Source organism: Schistocerca americana, chromosome 2 (assembly GCF_021461395.2).
Source record: "Schistocerca americana isolate TAMUIC-IGC-003095 chromosome 2, iqSchAmer2.1, whole genome shotgun sequence".
NCBI classification, from domain to species: domain Eukaryota; kingdom Metazoa; phylum Arthropoda; class Insecta; order Orthoptera; family Acrididae; genus Schistocerca; species Schistocerca americana.
The window spans coordinates 983,623,067-983,645,775 of record NC_060120.1 but is presented as its reverse complement, the minus strand read 5'-3'; the positions used below and the strand labels follow the sequence as shown (position 1 = coordinate 983,645,775).

At 40.5% G+C, this 22,709-nt stretch overlaps 1 protein-coding gene across 1 annotated transcript in view; it reads right to left on the bottom strand.

Annotated features, from left to right (window-relative positions):
- The window catches only part of LOC124596265 (dynein axonemal heavy chain 7), a 1,038,560-nt gene that overhangs the window by 698,010 nt on the left and 317,841 nt on the right, over positions 1–22,709 (bottom strand). Inside the window, 1 exon segment of the mRNA XM_047135340.1 lies at positions 20,057–20,255. Within this exon segment, the coding sequence (XP_046991296.1) occupies positions 20,057–20,255 (199 nt within the window).

The window sequence follows — 22,709 nt, the reverse complement described above, 5'->3', positions numbered from 1 at the left end:
GAAGACTGCTGTTTGGTTTAAAGAACACACCAGCACATTCCAGTGTTTGTTGGATGGAGTGTTGAAAGGATTGAAGCCTTGTCAATGTTTAGTGTACCTGGATGACATAACTGTTTTTTTCAAGATATAAACAGGAACACAGACTGCAAATTTAACACTGAGTAATGAAAAATGCCACTTTGCATGGGAAGAAGTGAATTATTTGGGTCATGTAATTAGTAAGGAAGTGGGAAGGACTGATCCAAGACTGATACAAGTGGTGGATCATTTTCCAATACCAGGAACAAACAAAGAGTTGCAGCCTTTACTGGGTCTTGCAATTACTATTGAAAATTTGTGTGTGTGTGTGGGGGGGGGTGGGGGGTGGGGGGGGGGGGGGGGTTGCAGATACAGCACAACCACGTATGCAGTTACTAATGAATAGTATAAAATTTTGTGGGCTGAGGAGTGTCAGAAAGCATTAATTAAGCTGAAGGAAGTATTGATGTCACATACAGTGTTGGTGTTCCTGGATTTTCAGATGGAATTTGTATTATCATGTGATACGTAGAACCATGCTCTCTGTTGTGTTTTGAGCCACAAGGTTGATGGAGATGAACAGCCTATTGCTTTTGCACTGATTCAATTGAATGGAGCTGACAGGAATTTTTCTACCAGAGAGAGAGAGAGGGAGGGAGATGCTTTGCCGGTGTATAGAGAAATGTACTGGAGGAAGTTTAAAGTAGTGACTGACAATGCTGTTTTAAAGTGGTTATTATGTTTGGAAGACCCATGTAATGGACTGACAAGGTAGGTATTAAAACTCAGTGAATTTGAGTATGAAGTAATCCACAAACCAGAGAAGAAACATGAATATGAAGACACACTAAGAACGAGGGTAACAGTGATGCAAGCACTGGGTTAGAACCTTGCTGAGTGGCAAGCAGCACAGAGCATTGACAGGGAATGTAAGCAGCACCGTTAGCAGCAGCAGTTCAGTATGTGTGACAGCTTGTTGTGTGGAAAGATGAGACTAGGACCATAAGTGGTTGTACCATTGAAGTTAATGGAAGAAGTACTGAGAGAAATGCATGATTTTGTTTTGAGGCTGCAGAACAGTGAATTGGAGGATGGTAGAGATGAACAGGTGGAAAGGAAGAAAAAGTGATGTTGATCACTATGTCAACAGCCGTGTACAGTGTGCACAACATACAGATTTTAGATGAAAACAAGTATTATTGTAGAGATTGCCAGAAGCCACAGAACAGTTTAGATTTATTAGGGTGGATGTGTTAGGACCATTTAACCAAACTCCATCAGGGGATCATTTTGTGTTGACTATAATGGACATTTCTCCCATTGTATAGAGATGCTGCTTATGCCGAACCAGCAGCCTACCACAGTCGTACAAATGTTGGTGAATAAATGAGTACTGAAGTTTGGGATGACACACACAATAACTAAGATCAAAGGAAGAACTTCATGTCAGACCAGACAAAGGAATTGTGTCAGCTGTTGAGAGTGAAATAATCAAGAAAAAGTCCACTTCATCATCAATTAATGGAAGGATGGAGTGCATTCACTGAATGATCAAGAGGATGCTTAGTCATCCCACCATATGATTTGGGCCAAACAATTATATTTTGTGTTGAGTGCATATAATTTGAAGATACATAACAGCACCAACTAGTCGCCATTCAAGTTGGTGAATGTTGTATGGTAAAAAGGTGCCATTGCATTTGATACAATTAAGAAGAAAGGGAGCAGGAACAGAGAGTCAGACTGAGAGTTCATGAGAACTGTGAGAAAAGTTTGAAAGAGGGTGCAACAAGTGATCACTAAGGCATTGGAAAGGCAAAAGGAGGCAGCAAAGTGTATGGCAACTTTATCTCAGTACAAGGTGGGCCAGAGGGTGATGTGTGTTATGTTTTCAAGTCTGTATTCTCCAAAAGGGAAGACAATGAGGTTTGTCATACATTACCAGGAACAATACCACCTGTGAATGTGAAGCTACAGATGCCAACAAGATCAGCAACTGTACATGTCAGATGTTTGCAAACTTTTGTAATGTATCATATTATCATTATTATTATTTTCTTTTCTTTTCTCCCTCATTCTTTTCTTTTATACCATAGATAACATTGGCATACAAACAAAACAAGTAGAGATATGCTCTTCAATTTTTTAAATTCTTTATATTCATCTGTTTATCCCTATAAGAGGTAGCGGATAGACTTGTTACAAGTTCACCAAGTTAATAGTGTTAAAAGATCTATTTATCCTATAAGTGGTAGCAGGCAGAGATATGAAGAGTTCTGCCCATTAATATTGTTCAAAAATGTCTACTCTAACAGGACATTAAAGAAGTGTTATAAAAGTTATTTGGGAGATGTAGTTTATTAAAAAACCATCTGTTCATCATTCCACGATGTACTGAGTATCCTGCATCAAGAGGATCGAAGCAAACATGAGCAGAAGATGGTCGATCGTCATAACCAGCTCTATGCACAATGGCAATAACATGAAGTATTTAAATTTAAATGGTGAATGTTCATCTTAAATGCATTGAATATTGAAGGTCTGTTGATATTAGTGCCAGTTAAAGTTCACTCAAGATATAGGTGCCTTCCAATTTCTTTCAATTATTCTTTCAAAATTTCCCTTTTAATTATTTAAGCAGCAATTTTTAATTAGTTTCTATCATATATTACCTATTTGTTCCTCTTGCGACTATTCAATGGTGACCGTTCAAAGGACGGCACCGAGAGGAATATGAGCAGACCTTTCAATTGTTGAGATAAATTTTTTTTTAGATAAATGATCCATTTTATTGTTACAAGAAACTAATGAGGTCTTTGTTGCAATTGTTACACATCTGTGAGATTGGAACTATTAAGAACTTGAAGGAGCAAATTAAAATTTAGTACTGCCTACAAATAAGACGCACCAGGAATGCGGATTTCAGTGGTAAAAGGTAGGGAGCTGCTACGCTGTATGCTTATACGGCCGTGCTTGGCACTGTCTCTCTCAAAGTAAATAATCTCTTTTCCTTCCAATTAATATCCATTACGGAAAGTGCATTTCTATAGGAAAGACAAAAGTTTGTGTAAAGTCAACATTTAAGTGCAAAATCATTCATTCAAATTCTGTAAGACTGTATAAGAGAACAGTAAGGTTCATTAATGAATATGCATATAAAACTGCTTTAATTGAAAAGTACCAGTATAAACAAAATTTTCTTTTTGAAAATTTTTTTTCTTTTCATAATTTTGGTAAACATTGTTCACAGCAGAGTCAAATGAAATGGCCATTGTTGAAAATTCATTACAAATTGCAATACGCAAAGATGGCGGAAATCCGAGCTTGGCAACAGTTGAAAGTAACGTGCCAACTCGTGAACTAGCCAATGGCTACTAAAAGAACCAGGTTGGCATCCCACTATTAATAAATTATGACACTGGTAATATAGCTAATCATGATGTTACTTTAATGATGCTTGATGGGACAATTTCTCAGGTCACACTGGGAAACATTTTTTCAAATAGAGAAACTGAAGTGCGTGACAGTGAAAATTCCTTTGATTACTTGCTCACGACATTGCAAACGCAAGAACAGGGAACAGTTCAAAAAAGCAATGTAAATACTAGTGACACCCACAATTTGACACAAGTCATGTAACTAATAACACAACAGCTTAACCCATCAAGCGTGTGCGACAGCTTATGCTGTCCACCACCGACTGCTCATCCAGCGTGTGCAACGTCATATGCCTTCTGCGCTTTTTGTATTCATTTATCCTCTCCGGCAATGCAGTTTGAATGACAGCCACTAGATGGCAGTGCCATACATTCCTTAGCTTCATGTTGATGGAGTTAGGGAGTTAGCATTTGTGATTCACGTGGGTTACGAAAGTTTTTGTCTTTGTGTGGGTGATGATTCTCTGCAGGTTGTGCGCAATAGCTGGGCTGATGGAAGATGAAGTTCTGCAACTTTTGGTGGAGAGTGATATTGAGGAAGATGAGTTGTCATTGTCTTTTGATGATTCGTCAGATGATGAATCTACTGTGCAGGATGCAGTCTTGCCTAAATGGAAGGAATGTGACACTATTTCTGCACCTACTGCATTTACATAGAGTATTGCTGAAGATAGGCTGAAACTCCGAATTCCTGGTAATGCAGGGCCATTAGCTTATTTTGAATTGTTCTTTGACAATGAAATAATAGAAATGATTGTCAAAGAAATAAATAAATATGTGGAATTCTTTTCACAAAAGGAAAGTGAAAAAATACTTTCTCTGAATAAATCATGATTTGTAAAGTGGTTTCCGACTGATGGTGGTGAAGTCAGAGTTCTTTTAGCTTTAATTTTACTGATGGGGATTGTGTGTAAAAGACTGACTAAAATGTATTTTACCAGATGGAACATGCTAGAAACGCCCCTCTTCCCTAATGTTATGAGTGAAGAAAGATTTCATCTCCTGACAAGATTTCTACATTTTGCTGACAACACAGAACACCAAAATGTAAGTGGCAGTAAAACCATTTATAAAATTATGCCTGTGATAAAGCAAAGATTTCAGAGAGTTTATGAGCCAGGACGTAACATAATTTGACGAATCCTTGTTGCTGTGGAAAGGGAGACACTCTTGGAAGCAGTGCATACCTTTGAAAACAGCAAGCTTTGGGATGAAATTTTTCGAACTGTGTGACAAGAATGGGTATTTATGGAACTTTATTTTGTACACTGGAAAAGATACTGATCTTCACTGTCAAATAACAAAGGATGATGATATACAGTCAACAAAGGTGGTGTTAAATTTGTGTGAAAATTTGTTAGGTGTAGGTAGGTGCGTGTTATTGGACAATTACTATTCAAGTCCTGACTTGTTACAAAGACTTGTGGACAGGCGTACTGGTGCAGTATAAACAGTTAAAACTTCTAGGAAAGGAATACCATATATTGTAAATAGGAAGTTACCAAAAGGACAGATCATCAGTGCACAAAGGGGAAATTGGTGGCTCTGAAATGGAAGGATAAAAGGGAAGTTACACTGCTAACAACAAACCATCAACAGTAGATGTGCAAAGAAGAGTTAATGGGAGAGAGGTGCAAGTGACCCAGATACCTCTCTGTGTTTCTGACTACAACCAGAACATGGGGGGAATGGACTTGAAAGACCAGTTACTGGAATCGTTCCTTGTGGAAAGAGCAAAACAAGGTTTAGTACAAAAAACTTTATAAGCATTGGCTGAATGTGGCTGTTTTAAATGCTTATAAACTGTATGGTCAGAATGAAAATAAGAAGGACCATTTAGATCTTAGAGTGACACTCATAGATGAGCTCATAACTAATTATCATCACAGTGCCATTGAACAGAAGCAAGGGAGACCTTCTGATGTTGTCAGTGACTGTCACAGACTTACTCGTAGGCACTTCCCAGAAGAAAATCCAGCAACAAAAACAGAAGGGCCTAATGAGATGTGTGCTGTGTGCAACAAAACAGCAAAGAAGAGAGACATCATATAGATGTAAAACCTGCCCTGCACACCCAGCATTATGTATTGTGCTGTGCTTTGAACTTCATCACTCTCAAAAAGCCTTGTAAACAATTAATTTTTATAACATGATTAAACTTCTTGTGCCTAAAGTGATTTCATCTATTTCATCCATATAGTTTTATGTGTTCGCCTTAATTTTTTCACAATTTTATTTTCAGTACTGTATTAGATATAGCATTTGCAGATGTGCACAACAGATGTCATGCTGCAGGTGCAGACAGGTGGAGGGCACCATCACACTTGAGGGGTTAAGGGTGTAACACAGCAGCTCACAATACATCAGGAAAATATGGGGCAACAGTTTACACAGCAAAAACAGGCATTCAACGATTTCAAGAACAGTATTAGTCAACAGTTCAGTGAGGTGAGCTATCTGACGAACTATCTGGGCAGTTGACACAGCTCAGTAAACAACTACAAGAAATAATTACCAATATGTTCCACAATATATATACGTTAATGGAAAAGGTAACATCCGTAGGCTGTAAACAGGAACAATTTGCAGGTGAGTTGCAATACCTCAGTGAAGCATATTCTCAAATTCAGGAGGCGCAATCTCAAGTGGATGCATCGGTAAAAAATGTGACGAACGCAGTCAGCAAGCTGCAAGATGTATGCAAAAACCTAGCAACAGAAATGCACAAGTTGAGTCTAAGAGTAGATCAGTTAAGTTTAGATTCAGAATTTGCCAAAACAGAGAGATAAGTTATGTGCAGATGTACAGGAAATAACTGAAAAAGTTGAAACCTGGATGCTGGATATGGGCAGCACCTTTGCTGAAAAGGTAGTGTCAGAATGCAAAATTTATGTTGTTACTGTAAAAGAAGATCGAATAGAGAAGGAAAATAAACTTCTAGCCCAAATAGACTTGGGTTTAAGGGAAGCAGAAGAAATGTTATGAGGCAGTGTTGCTAAAACTACTGACATTCCAAAACAGCATATGACAGAAAACAAACCTATGCTTTTAGAGAAGTTAGATACCTTCACTGGTTACGTGCAATATGGGTTTAGCCTGTCGAAAGAAAATAGCGAAGGTCACATAATGCAACAACACTTGCCAGCAGTTGCACTTGTCAAGCAAGCACAGTTGCCATACGCTACCCCATAAGCTAACATAAACACGCCTATCACTGACAGTGCAGCGTGTTTGTCAACATTGCTTGCAGATGAGGGATTACTTAGGCATTGAAAAATTCTTATATTTACTCCTGAAAGGAAAAGAACACACCCTGTGGTCCTTATCAGAACATTTCAAAATGTTTTACCTCATACCTGGACTGAAGCCCAGAAAATTAGATTTGTTACTGGATATACACTGGGTGACATTCTGCTATGGGCTATGGACATGGCGGAACATTGCCACTATAATGAACAGTTTGAGAGAGCATTTCTGGATAAGTATTGGTCTGCGACCATACAAGAGAGGCTCAGATGTGAAGTATTCAACCCAGCTCCGTTCAATAGCAAGTATGGAAGATTAAGGGGCTATTTTGAAAAATATTTGAATAAAACCAGATATTGAATGAACCCGGTATCTCAAGTAGATGTGCTGAAAATTTTAAAGAGTCGTCTTCCTATCCACATTAGGGAAAAATTCATTACCATCCTGGAACACGACACTGAATACCTTCTATCTGTACTGGACTCAATAGGTTTAATATACAAAGAGAGACCAGTACAACTTAAGCCTGTTAATATGCTGATAGCGACACAGAGATTTACGGACCAACAAGTAAACAACGGATTAGTAGTACAACATGGATGGCAACCTTATCCCACCCAGACCTATGATAATGGTAACAGTAATCACAATGGCAATGGAGAAAGCCATAAATACAAAGGTGGATATAAAAGAAATGGGCAAAGACTTAGCAAAAACAATTACATCAGGCGAGTAGTGTATGGCCGGCCTGTACAATACGTACAGACACAAGCTACCAGCAATGATCAGCCAATCACTTGGCAAATGCAAAACAATAACAGACACCCAAATAACCCACAGACAGTGGTATTCAGCCAGCAAAGAAACACACATACGCCGAATAACATGCAGAGGTGAACAGAATTTCAGTCGTGAGCCTCTCAGGACACTAGTTTTCGTAACCAAACACCAATGGTCCACATAGTGGAAGTTACGCCTAACCCAGAGACCGAGGCCACCATGACACCGGAAAACTTGAACCGGTCACAGTACGCCCCCATTCTGTGACCTTGGAGGGGGGTGGGAGCACAAGCTTGATCAACACTTGCTTTATCAGATATGATCAAGGTAGGTATACCCTCTAAGTTGTATGTATGAATAATAATATTAGATTTAGGATGCTGGAAAATCACATTCCAGAATTCATGTTGTTAGTTGATAACGAAAATTTTGTTTGCGTTTTTTTTTTTCTTTTGTTACATGTAAAATGTGTAAATGATATGGTGAATGGATGTAACAAGGAAGAATTTAACTTTTATGTGTCTAGAGATGATGATACTTTAACACAACATTTTGCCTTGCACGTATCCCAGTCGTAAATGAATAAACTAACTTGTGAAATGCACAGCAATACACAACTCGCCACAATGTTAGCGGTAACATAGCAATCCAGTGCTTGTGCATTGGGAAGAAAGCATGTCAACCAACTGCCAGTGTGTGTGCACCAGACAGACACAGCTGAAAGTGTTGGAGCCTGCACTAACATTTTTAAAGTCAATTGCATAAACTGGGGCATAGAAAATAAGGGAGAGTCTAGGCTACAACAGCGACTATCTATACAATACACACAAACAAAGATAAGCTAAGGGGTTATATGCACGGCAAGGGATCCTAAACTACGAAATATTTACCGAAGTTACACTTCTATATAGATTATATCTTATATTTACAAATTTATGTATTGAAAGCACACACACTAATTATAATTAAGGGACCAGAAAATCCTTGCTGCAGGTAAACAAGTGAGTACAATATGAGTGGTGATCTGAATAAGATGTCGCACCATGCTGATAACACACGTTATCTTCTAGATTTACAAGGTAAGCAGATACCCACACATGACATTAAATGAGTTTGTGATAGCACAACTGCACACTAAAGTAAATGAATACATGTTTGAATATATGAAAGAGGCATTAATGACCATTGAGCCACTGTACACTTATCTATGAAGATTTAGTTTTAAATTAGTATTAAGTTTTTTCTTCCAGGGAACGATGCATCAACACGCCCTAAAGTGAAGAAAGGTAAATGTTTGTTGAATGTTAGCTACCATATAAACATTAGAAAGGCCCGCAACACAAGTAAATATGGTTGTAAGTTATGATATTTATGAAAGTGATAGTATGAAAATATGTGTAGAAGAATACAGTTGCAGTACGTCGCATATCACGATGCTGAAGTAAGGTGGAGTACTACCAAATAATCAAGGGGTCGAAACCTAACAAATGTGAGCGTAGACTACTAATGAAAGCGTCAAACACCTGATTGTTTTTATACTTACATAAACACTGTTTTACACTCATTGTATTGATGATACAGCTCTGTATACCTCAGCATATGTAATGGTTATGCTTTATACAATGAACGTAACAAGTAAATATTGAGGTGCACTTTAAACACTGAATAAGTATTCAATACAATTGGTATCATCACGTTTGCATTGTGTTTATAAACAATGAACTATTCTGTTATTGGGATCACAATTAAATCTAGTAACAAGGTGTAACTGAGCACATAAATGCCTTTCTGTGAAATTTCCTCAACCCTGTAGTGTGTAGATCCATCCCGGAGAATGACAGAGAGGTGAGGCCATATGTAGTTATTTAAGCAGCACATAGAATCTGTTGTAGCGACTATTGTTTACTTCTTTATTTCTTTGAAATTGATAAATATACTCCAGCAAGAAGTCACTGTGAATTGGAATGAAATGTATGTCAATTTATGCCATAAAGGAAAAACAAATCTATTACTGTATGAATGTTACGTAAAGAATGTAAAACAAAACAAAAGCAAAAAATGAATTCATATAATTGGAATTGAACAATGTAATGAAATTATAACTTAGCAAAATGTACTAAACAAAATGACAATCAGACTGTAATTATATGAGCAACGATAATGGCATGTCAGCAAATGAATGGGATAAGTTTATTTTTGTAGTTGTATTTTTATTTTATTTTATTTTTGTTTTTTATGTGCATGGTATGTGGAAAGGACACTACAGAAGTTTTGTGTAATGCAACAGTATGAAAGACACTCAAAAACAAAGCACAAAAACTTACGAAACCTGCCTGCAAAGTGTTAAGTGTGCATGTGAGATATGTAGGTGAGGCATGATGAAGGAAACATGACAATACTTCATAAAAACATGAATTTTCTGTGCTTGACAACATCGTAGGCATGACAAGAAACTTACCTTGTTGGTGGATGTCGGATGAACGGCTGGTGAACCCACAGAATAAGTGTAAGCGACAGGGTGAAATACATTTCTAGGGCCACTGATATGAAAACCAGTTGCCCCACATCAAAGATTTCATGAAGGATCACACCGCTGAAAATGAGCTTCACCAATTTGTGCAGTGAAGACAACGTGAATGCACCACAAGGGCACTCTGACTTTGTATTAAACATGTGAAAGCAAGCAGGAATGGTAACAGACATCGAGCTGAGCAAGCATGTTTCATAAGCTAAACACTGGACAGATACTGACTGACAATAATAGGACTATATGGTTACAGCAAGCACTTTGTTTTGAAGGAAAACTTATGTCTGTGTTAAGGGAGCTAACAAGCCTATGTAAATTGATGATCATATAGGATATATTCGTGGCGCCCTCCACTGGTTATGCTGGAATTCAATGTGGTAGTGGCCCACCCTTAGACTTGATGACAGCTTTCACTCTCACAGGCATATGTTCAATCAGGTGCTGGAAGGTTTCTTGGGGTATTGCAGCCCATTTTTCACTGAGTGCAGCACTGAGGAGAGGTATCGATGTCGGTTGGTGAGGCCTGGCACAAAATCGGCATACCAAAACATCCCAAATGTGTTCTATAGGATTTAGGTCAGGACTCTGTGCAGGCCAGTCCATTACAGGGATGTTATTCTCTTGTAACCACTCCGCCACAGGCCATGCATTATGAACAGGTGCTCGATCTTGTTTAAAGATGTAATCACCATCCCCGAATTGCTCTTCAAAAGTGGAATGCAAGAAGGTGCTTAAAACATCGATGTAGGCCTGTGCTTTGATAGTACCATGTGAAGAAATAAGGGGTGCAAGCCCCGTCCATGAAATACACAACCACATCATAACGCCACCGCCTCCGAATTTTACTGTTGGCACTACACACCCTGGCAGATGACATTCACGAGGCATTGGCCATACCCACACCCTGCCATCAGATCACCACGTTGTGTACCATGATTTATGCAATGAAGGAGCCTCCCCGAAGATTGCGACAGCAAGATACAAACGAGAACCACAATCGGGCGCACCCCAGGCAACGTTGATTTATCAGCAGCTAATCCTTCAACAAGCGGAACGGACTTCTGAGAAAATGAAGACCAATAAGACCCTACCCCACTTGTGATGATGTCGATAAACATTGAAGGAATATCGAGAGACAAAGAAGTTTTATTATCTGACTTGTGTAAAGAATATCAATGTGACTTCCTCCTGATTCAAGAAACTCATCGGGGCAGTGCAAGACCCACATCCAAAATAGATGGAATGAAGATGATCTTGGAGAGAGACCACATGAATGATACGGTAGTGCCATCTTCGCCAGGCCAGGAATTAGAGTCACTTCTGCATCATTAACTGACAGGCAAGACATCGAGATATTAACTGTTTTAACTCAGCAGTATAACGTTATCTCTGTGTACAAACCCCCAGAATCAGATTTTGTCTTCACTGAGCCTGGAAATTTCAGTTACCAAGAGTTTAATTTTGTATTGGGCGATTTCAACTGTCAGAGCACTACATGGGGCTACAAAGAAACTAACAGCAGCAGAGTGGAACTAGAGACCTGGGCTGAGGTACATGATCTACTGCTCATACATGACCCAAAACTGCCAAGCTCCTTTAATAGTGGCAGATGGAAGAAAGGGTACAATCCCGATAACATCTTTGTTAGCAAGAGACTCGCTGGCCAATGTGGAAAACTGACTGGGGAGCCAATTCCCCATACGCAGCATCGGCCCATAATTTGCACGGTCAATGCATTTGTTAAGCCTGAACAAGTTCCTTTCAAAAGAAGGTTCAATTTTAAAAAGGCCAATTGGAAGAAATTTAGAGAGCTCATTGATGCAGAAATAACAAAAATTCCCCCCACAACCTGAGATGTACGACTCTTTTGTCAAACTCATTCAGAAGGTGTCTAGGAAAACAATACCTCGAGGATGCAGAACACAGTATATTATGGGACTGTCTGAGGACACAAAGCCACTACTGCAAAGATACCTGAAGCTCTTCGATAACGACCCATTTGATGATGAGACACTTCTAGCAGGCAATGAACTCATGTCAGTCATAGCTGAAAACCGCAAAGCCAAATGGTGTGACCTCATGGACAACCTGGACATGAAAGTGAACAGTAGACGGGCTTGGAAACTGTTAAAGAACCTTAACGGTGATGCCACAAACTCAAATGATAAATTTACTAACATCACAGCAGACCAAGTCACCACTACACTCACTCATGAATGGCAAAACCCATGGCAGAAAGTACCAGGAACCATTAGCACATGATCCGGCAGAGGAAAATCATCACCTCAAAGCACCATTTACAATGTCAGAACTCACTGCAGTCATTTCCAGCTTGAAGATTAACAGAGCTCCTGGTATCGATGAACTTAGAGTCGAGCAAATTAAAAACTTTGGAAGTAATACCCTACAGTGGCTGCTAGATTTGATAAATGCATGTGTAGAAAGGCTCCATATTCCAAAGATGTGGAGGAAATCCCGAGCGGTTGCACTTCTGAAACCAGGAAAGGACTCTGATGATCCAAAAACTTTTGACCTGTGTCTCTTTTATGTCACTGTTTTAAGATCTTGGAAAGCCTGACACTAAGTCGCATAGAAAGCGTCCTGGAACAACAGATCATCCCACAGCAGGCAGGTTTCCAACCAGGCAAATCGTGCTGCGGTAAAGTCCTGAACCTGACCCAACATATCGAGGATGGGTTTGAGAGGAAAGAGATCACAGGAGTGACATTCATAGGCCTTTCAGCTGCATATGATACCGTAAACCATCGGAGGCTCCTTAGGAAAGTAAATAATGGGACAAGAGATTACCATTTAATATCACTGATAGGTACTTTCCTGCATAGCAGGAGATTTTTCGTCTGTCTCCAGAGCAAGAAGAGCAGGTGGAGAAATCAGAGGAATGGCCTACCTCAGGGAAGCATCCTCGCCCCAGCTCTGTATAATATATATACAAATGACCAACTCGTGCCAAACATCACACGCCAATTTATGTATGCCGATGACACTGCAGTTGCAGCCCAAGGTAACAATTTTATGGATGTAGAGGAGAAACTAACCAGTACTTTGGAAGCTCTCTCCCAGTATTATGAGGCAAACCACCTAAGGCCAAACCCTTCACGCAGGTCTGTGCATTCCGTTTAAAGAACAGGGAGGCAAATTGTGAATTAAATGTAATATAGAGAGGTGAACGTCTCGAGCATTGTAAAACGCCCAAATATCTTGGTGTCACCTTGGATCGCACACTGACTTATAAACATCATTGTAATGCCACAAGGGAAAAAGTCTCAACTAGAAACAACATCATCAGGAAACTAACCAGGGGATCCTGGGGTGCAAACCCAGAAGTCCTGAGAACTTCAGCGCTTGCGCTCAGTGTGTCAGCCATGGAATACGCTGCTCCGGTATGGTCTGTATCAACACACGCGAGAAAAGTTGATGTCGCGGTGAATGAAATGGCACGCATTGTTACCGGATGCTTGAGGCCAACCCCAGTGCACAAGATGTACTTAATCACGGGGATCGCACCGCCAAACATACGAAGGCGAAACATACGAAGGCGAAAAAACCAAGCAAGAAAAGGACATGCGTCATCCTTTATATGGACACCAGCCTGCTGACCGATGGCTTTGTTCGAGGAAGAGTTTCCTGTCATGTACCCAAGCGCTGGAAGGGTCAGTTGGAGAGAATTGTTTGCAAAGGTGGGAAATAGACCTGAGAAACCCCCATAAAGATGTAAAAGAAGAACTGGCGCCTGGTGGAGACCTACCATACACAGTCTGGAGAACCCTAAACCGTATGAGGGTAGAAGTGCCAAAGTGCAAGACAAACCTGCAGCAATGGGGTTTCCTAAAAGAGAATGAGAACACTCTCTGTCTATGTGGCTCTGTCCAGGATCCTCAACACTGCTTATCTGTCCATATTTAGACCAGCCCTGCACGATGAATGACTTATGGGAGGCAAATGACAAGGCCATATTGGCTGCTGATTTTTGGAAGTCTGAAGTCTAGTTCCAGATACGGAAAGTAAGTAAGACTCCACACAATGTTTTTCCACTGTTCAATTGTCCAATGTTTACACTCCTTACACGAAGCAAAGCATTCTTTGGCATTTATCAGTGAGATGTGTGGCTTATGAACAGTCCCTCGAACATGAAATCCAAGTTTCCTCACCTCACACCTAACTGTCATAGTACTTGCAGTGGATCCTGATGCCATTTGGAATTCGTGTCTCATGGTCTGGATAGATGTCTGCCTATTACAAATTACGACCCTCTTCAACTATCAGCGGTCTCTCTCAGTCAACAGATGAGGTCGGCCTGCACACTTTTGTGGTGTACATGTCCCTTCACATTTCCACTTCACTATCACATCATAAACAGTGGACCTATGGATGTTTAGGAGTGTGGAAATCTTGCACACAGATGTATGACACAAGAGGCACCCAATCATCTGACCATGTTTGAAGTCCGTGAGTTCCATGAAGCTCCCCATCCTGCTGTTTCACAAGGTCTAATGACTACTGAGGTTGCTCATATGGCGTAGCTGGCATCACAATGCACCTAATATGAAAAACGTATGTTTTTGGGGGTGTCCAGATACTTTTGATCACATAGTGTAGATGTATACCTAGTAGGTCCCTCAATGTGTGAATGGTTCGAAGACTTCTTAAATAATAGAATCCAGTAAATCGTCCTAAACAGTAAGTGTTTATCAGAGATAGGTGTATCATCAGGAGTCCCCCCAGGAAGTGTGATAGCACCACTGTTATTCTCGACATACATTGTACAAAAAAAGTGCTTTTGTTCAGTGACTATAGGGGACACAAGATAAAATTTCTAGTTGGTGTGATGAATTGCAACTGGCTGGAAATGTAGACAAATGTAAGTTAAATGCAGATGAGTAAGAAAAACAATTCCATAACCCTAAAGTAAAGCATTAGTAGTGTGCGCCTGACACAGTCTCATCAAATGGTTCAAATGGCTCTGAGGACTTCTGAGGTCATCAGTCCCCGAGAACTTAGAACTAATTAAACCTAATTAACCTAAAGACATCACACACATCCATGCCCAAGGCAGGATTCGAACCTGTGACCGTAGTGGTCGTGCGATTCCAGACTGTAGCATCTAGAACCGATCGGCCACCCCAGCCGGCCAGTCTCATCAATCTTGGCGTAATATTGAAATGGATTGAGCATGTAAGGATTGTAGTATGGAGGGCAAATGGTTGACTTTGGTTATTGGGAGAATGACACAGATGAGCTAGAGTGGCTCTCATGTCAGAGTAGTGAACCAAACTGTCACAGATGCAGGGGCAGAACCACTGACCCAGTTGTTTACTTGCCAGTGGTGATAGGCCAGGTCCATCACTTTGTACACTGACATTGACCACTCAGACCTGGCCTTCACATCATGCCATGTTCTTTGTTCCATGTGCTAGTTGTTCAGTCATTCAGGGAATTTCCATTTTGTGCTTTTCTTCAGTCTCATCTCTCTGTGGTGTTCAAACTCGCTGGTCCTCCTCAGATTGACACATACGTCGAGTTTGTTTTACTCTTCTGTGGTCCAGTTCATCAGCTTTCATAGTTGTATCACCATCAACTAGATTTGTTACACTTGTGTAGGCAGGATACTTTCTCATTTTTGCCATGTGCATGCAGGAACAAAGTGTTGATAGAGTGCATTTTTAGATGTGAGGCACTTTTATTTTTTCATGATGTTAATTTGTGAATCATAGATCCAACATTTTGAAATGCTGGCAGGAACAGTTGCACATCCAGGAGCAGCAACAACAGCTGAGCAGGAGCAGATGCAAGAGATGCTCAAATGGAATGTGCAATTGCTGTGCTCTCATTTTGTGCTGGTGCTGGGCCATGTGCCTGCAGAGAAGCCTTTTCCCCCACCGCCCCTGATACCATCGCTAGTTTAAATGAGTCTATGGAAATGTGGGAGAATTACCAATGCCAGTTCTTGTTGCACTGGCAGGCAAGACATACTGCAAATCAGAAGACCTTCACTGAGCTCGAAAAACTTAACTATGAGGAACTCTGTGAACTGTTCATGTCATATTATGGACATCACAACCCCGTGGTGGTAGCATAGTTACAGTTTAGCCAGCATCGCAAGTGCCTCTTGCTGACATACATGGCCTGGAACACCGACCTGCAAAGTCTCTCACGCAAGTGTTGGTTACAGGCCGTCCCCAATTAGTTACATGATACGCAGACTCACTAATCAAAGATGTGAATGGCTGTTCAGAACCAGACCCTGAGGTCCAAAGTAGGGCACTGTCCTTGTCTGACCCTTCTTTAGATGAAGTTGCTCATATTGCTGAATCACATGAATATATGACAGTGGCAAGAGACTTTTTTTTTCAGCAATTAGCAGGTGGGAAAAGTTGGATATGCACAGTAAACAGCCCCCAGTACCCCATGGGGTTAGCAAGGCAACCTTGCATTCACTGAGCCACCTGTGATAGCACCATTGGTAATTTGAGTGTGGTGTTGTCTCAACATTACCCAACTTTGCTGATGGTGAGCAATATTTTCTGGGTTAATGGTTAATTCACTGTTAATGCTGAACATTTTCGGGCTCACAACTTCATTGTTTATGGCTTCTAGACTGTTGACAAAGTCCAATTACTGTCTCAGTGGGTCCGGCTTTCAAGATCTGTATTCTTTATTACAGTTGCGTGGTCATCTGTTTGAGATACTTTGGGTCAGGCAGAAAATTTCAGGACCCACATCTCCCATAAGCCATCACAGATAACAAAATTTTCCCACAAACCACACATTCCATTCGCCATGCATGACAAGGTTAAGGCCGAGTTGCAGCTTTGGCAGGAACTTGAAAGCATTTCTCCTATTTCATCTAGTCTGTAGTGATTCAGAAGCCAAATGGCACTGTGCACCTTTGTGGCTAATTTAAACAGACTGTCAACTTGCACTGTATTGTAGTTTGTACCCCATTCTGTATCTGGATGAGTTGTTGCCAAAGTTATCAGGGGGCAAGTATTTTTCTCACATCAGCTTCTGCAACACACACCTGTAAGCTGCCACTGAAGGCCTCTTCTCAGTGTTTCTTCATACTCAACACCCCCTTTTGGCTTTTAACAGTTTTAACAGCTTGCCCTTCAGAATTTCATATGCCTCACATATTTATCAAAGGTATCTGGAGCATATGATCAAGGACATTCCATGTTGTGCCAACAACCTCAATGACATCTGGGTCATGGACTCCATGCAAGAAGAGCATCTGCAAAATCTGTAGGTGGTTTTCCAATGCTTTCTGGAGAATGGCCTTTGCTGCAAATTGGTAAACAGAAGCTTTCATTTCCCCAAGGTGCATTTTTTGAGTCATGTGGTTAGCAAAGAGGGCCTTATCTGTATGAGCAGGGCAAAGCCATTGTGAACCTGTCAACACCCAGGAACCTGAAGGAGCTCCAGTCCTTTTTTGGGCAAAATTTTTTACTGGGCTAAGTTCATGCCCCAGCCACTTCACATCTGCCGTCTTCTTCACCAAAAGAGCCTAAAATTTGTATGGTTTGCAGATTTTCAATTGGCTTTCCAATCACTCCAGCAGTGTTTGTGCTCTATTCCCTGTTTGGCTTCCTTTACAACAAGTAAACCATTAAGCCTGGCCACCAGTGCATTCCAGTATTGCATTGGTGCAGTTCTGCCATGTTGCAATGCCAATGGCACTGAGCAGCCCATCTCTTATGCATCAAAGACACTCTTAGCAGGCAGTGTAACTATTCACAGGTGGGAAAGGAGGTGCTGGCCATCATTTTTTGCACTCTTACTCAGTAATTACTGCTATGACATTTGTTATCACTCCCCCACCCAGCATGCTACTACAGATGCTCTATCATGACTGCCTGCAGGACCCAACCCAGAGTCTGAATGAAAGGAGACACTCTTTTTCACGTTGGGGAATACCTTGCAGCAGAAATTGCTGATTTTCCTTTGGCAACAAGGGAGGTCATGGTTACCAAAGCCACAGACTAGTATTTCTGAAAATTTGTTTCACAGTTCAGAGGGAATGGTCTGAGAACAGTCCTTCTGTAACAAATTCAGCATGACATATGTTTTTCCTACTAGGTGACCACCTCATCATTGTCCATGGGGTCCTTATGATTGCCACAAAGGAGTAAAGCTGCCAAGTGGTCATCATGTGTACTCACATACTCCAGCTGCTCCATATGTCACACTGTGTAAGTCTTGTATGGATGCTATGGCAAGCCATCACATATAATGGCCAGCAAGTGATCATGACATTAAACATCTTGCATGACCTGTGCACCGTGTTCGACTGCTGCATCCGTTTATCCTTTCTGAGAAGTGTATGGTTGTTGGTGGTGGATGTCTGGTCCAGTTTTCCATATGCTGCCAAAATGTCTTCATGATGTCAACAGAAATTATTCACACACTGTCAGCTATTTTTGTACTGAGGGTTCCCCATGGACCTTCACATTCCATATCAGTTGGTAGTTTTAAGATTTTTGCATTGGCAATGGCATCATCTAACCAGCAGCTCATTTTAACTGCTTTCTAAATCAGAGGTACAATGCTTCATGTGAATATTCACGACTGAAATGAAGAAATGAAGAAGTCCATGTCTTCCTTGTCCCATAGTGATGCATTGTCTAGTTTTCTAGCCACACAATGGGTGGCACTGATTAATGGGTGCAGTCCAGCCCTATGTTTGCTTGGGCGGCAGTCATTGGGTTCTTGGACTTGTTGAACCCTGAGTTGCATGTCCCCAATCAACATGAACCCACTGCTTTTCGCTGCTATTTTGGTCTGGTCATTGGGCCAGCAGTAGGAATAGCAACTAGGTGCAGTGTTTGGGGTGGATGTTGGTTGGGAGTTGCTGACTCATCATTTAAACCAATTGCACTCATGACATGTTAAACACATTACACTGCTGTCTCCATGTCAGCCAGGTAACTGTGTCATTTGTGGCATTTCCCTGTGGCAAGCTCTCAACTGTGGCAATATGCACACTTGCCAGTGACAATCACTCCTGTGACCACCTGTTAGGCTCTCCTTTGGATGAGTCCTCACTCCTGCTGATGTAGGTGGGCCAGCTGTTACACCAGCCTCTACAATTTTTGGGTGTTCTGGCAGAGTTGCTGAATCGGTGTTGCCTACGTCAGTCAGAGACCCAATGCCGAGAAATCTAACACCCTGTCTGGTTTTGTGATGGAGGTAGTGGCAGAATCCTGGCTACGTGTGGCCCTAAGTAGCCTTTTAAGGGGGGGTATTTAGCATCACTATCAGTGGACATCAATACGGATGCAAATGAGTTGGTAGGAGTCTCACAGGAGAGTAGTGGGGCAATTCATCATGGACAGCATGCGAAAAGTTTTCTATGGGCAGACCTGCTGAACCAGGTGTTTCCTTGGTGGCAGTGATACGCCAAGCCCGTCGGTCCTTATGCTGACATCACTGAATTCATACTTGCCCTTCGAATTGCATTGAGCTCTTGGTTCTGTGTGTCAGTTGTTCAGTCATTTTCACTGGTCACATTTTGTTCTTTTCTCTGTGCTTGTGTCTATCCAGTGTTTAGCCTCTCCGCTCCTAAGTAGACAGACTTGCATGTCAAGTTCGTTTTCCTGTTCCGGGATCCAGCTACCCAGCTTCCTCAGTCAACCCTCCAGCAACTAGATTTGTTACATTTGTGCCAAAATGTCAGTTTCACAGCATTGTCATGTCAGTAGAGATGTAAAAGCTTTTGTATCCATAACAATGTAAATACAAATATGGAGTGTCATACAGCGCTTGTTTTTGTTAGTAGATAATTTTTGCTTCAGTTTTCAAATATGTAAACTCAGGATTAGGATGCAACTGTAATTTACTTTTATATACTGTAACAAATCTGAAGACGGGCAACAGTATTTTCCAGGAATAAGGATCATTACTGACAAGTATGTTCAGTTTTGAAAAATAAAAAAATTCGATGAACTCAAAAAATTTCATATTTATCAGTGTAGCCTATGAAAGAGTGTTCCAAAATAATGAGAAAATAATAGAACACTTCACATTTACAAACCGTGTGAACACTTTTCTTCATGTCCCCCTCAAGTTCCAACAGCCACTTCTCAACTTGTCCACGTGCCAGAGATGTGGAAATTACATCAACAAGGGCTACCTCCTCCCCTTCACTTGATTTCATAGAAGTTACATCCAATTCTTCTGTAAAGTGCAGTTTTGCTATTCCTTCAAAACACTTCTTCAGATGAACTTGGACTCTGTTACAACAGACATGAAAATAGACTCCAAAGTTACTGAGCAGATTATATTAATGTTATGCTACCAGTTGATGCTTATAAATATGATACATATATTTCTTTCTAAATTAGTGCAGAGTCTAAGTGGAAATACAAATGTGTATTATATTGTCTCCTCTGATTTACCTTATAAACTGTATGTTTCATGCAGGAACATTCCATAATGCCATGAAATCCACAATTGTTCTTCCAATTTATAAAAAGGGGCATAAAAATAGTTACAAATCAATATCCCTGATTTCCATGATATCTAAGGTCACAGAATGCTTCATGAAAGAGCAACTATGGAACTACTACGACAAAAATTTCTTCTCTGTATGGCTTGCGGCCTGGTCTATCCAACACTGAATATATACCAGGTGTACCAGTATGAAATGAGCGTTTTTTGAAAATGAAACACTAATTTTGAATTGAAAAGTAAAAACATTTTATTCAAAGTACTGACCATTGCTATCTATACATTCTGACCACCTTCCTGGAAATTTGTGGACACCACACCAATAGAAATGTTCGTCTTTTGAAGCAAACAAATCAGACACCCAATTTCCAATTTCTTCATAGGAATTGAAGTGTTCCTCAGCCAATGCGTGTCCCATTAATGAAAACAAATGGCAGTCGGAAGGGGCCAAGTCTGGCGAATACAGCAGGTGGGGTAGCAGCTCCCAGCCAAGTGTTTTGATTGTGTCCTGAACCAGTTTTGCTTTATGTGCAGGTGCATTGTCATGTAAAAAAAATAATTTTGCCATGTCTTCTGGCGCATTATTGTCTTTTTTCGATCACTGCATAGTTCAGATGGATAATTTGTTGTCTGTAGCAATTAGTATCCACAGTTTCACCGGGTTTTAGAAGCTCATGATACACCACACCTTTCTGATCCCACCAAACACAGAGCATTGTCTTCTCGCCGAATCGATCTGGTTTTGCAGTCGATGTTGATGGTTGTCCCAGATTAACCCATGATTTTTCCCATTTAGGATTCTTAAATTAAATCCATTTTTCATCGCCAGTAACAATTCGATGCAAAATTGATTTTCTTTCATGTCTCTGAAGGAAAATTTGACAAATGGTTTTTCAGTTTTCCATCTGTCTTTCATTCAATTCATGCGGCACCCATTTTCCACACTTTTGGATCTTTCCCATAGCTTTCAAACGGTCAGAAATTGTTTGTTGTGCAACATTTAACATTGCTGCCATTTGCTTCTGACTCAAAGTATCATCTTCATCCAATATTGCTTGCAATTCGGCGTCTTTGAACTTTTTTGGTGGTCTTCCACGTTCTTCATTTCTTACATCAAAATTATTATTTCTGAACCATTGAAACCATCTTTTGCATGTTGCTTCTGATAGAGCATGATCACCATATGCCTCGACAAGCATTTGATGCGACTCTGCACATTTTTTCAAATGAAAACAAAAAATTAATGCTTTCCGCAAATCATCACTTTCTGGTACAAAATTCGACATTGTTAACACGATGAAAACATATGATGTTATTTGTTCCATGACTTGATGTATAATAAATATCTTTGAAGATGTCATACCAACCAAACAAAAAAAAGTTAAGGCTCATTCACAATAAATGTTCCCTATTGACACATTTGTATCTTAATGCTCATTTCATACCGGTACACCTGGTAAAATTTATCATTACAGATGTTCTGCAATGTTTTGTGTTACAGGTGTTCTGCAGTGCTTTGACAGCTACTTATTTGCCTGTACTACGCTCCCTGATCTGAGCAAAGCATTTGACTCTGTATCACTTGATATCCTAATATACAGATTTAAAAAAAATATGAAATGAAGTATAATGAACTATCATTAACCAAATCATATCTCTAAATAGAAAACAAGTTTTTAGAGTAAATAACTGAAGCTCAAATGTCCTACATGATATTTTTTACGCCCGGCCAATACACAGGCCTGTGGGACCAAACTTTACTGCAAGAGGTCCTCAAATGACTGACATGCAGAAGCCACAGTACATTACAGTGTAAGGAAGTTGGAACCACAACCTGGGGAGTGGTGTCCTCTGTTATCTAACAAAAGAACCCTTTAAAACAAAGAAAGGCAATGCTGAAGGGAGAAGTAATTATGTGAGGAATCTGAGGCATGGCAGAGGGCTTTTCCGGCCAACTGTGCTACACAAGAGAGAGGACCCAACTAGGTACAGTATCCACAGTGATGGCTGACGCTATTGTGGCACTAGTGATGAGAAAACCATCAACCGCATTCTGGATAACAATATATAAATAGAAACAAAGCAACTCATCCTGATTGAACACTGGGTCTAGCCTGATCAGAAGGCGAGATAAGGCATTGATGTTGGCGTGTTGTGTCGTCAGCCAGCAATGGATCTGATGATGACAACAGGGGAGGCAGAAACCCAACGCTACAAATGATGTGCTGCCTTGTCCG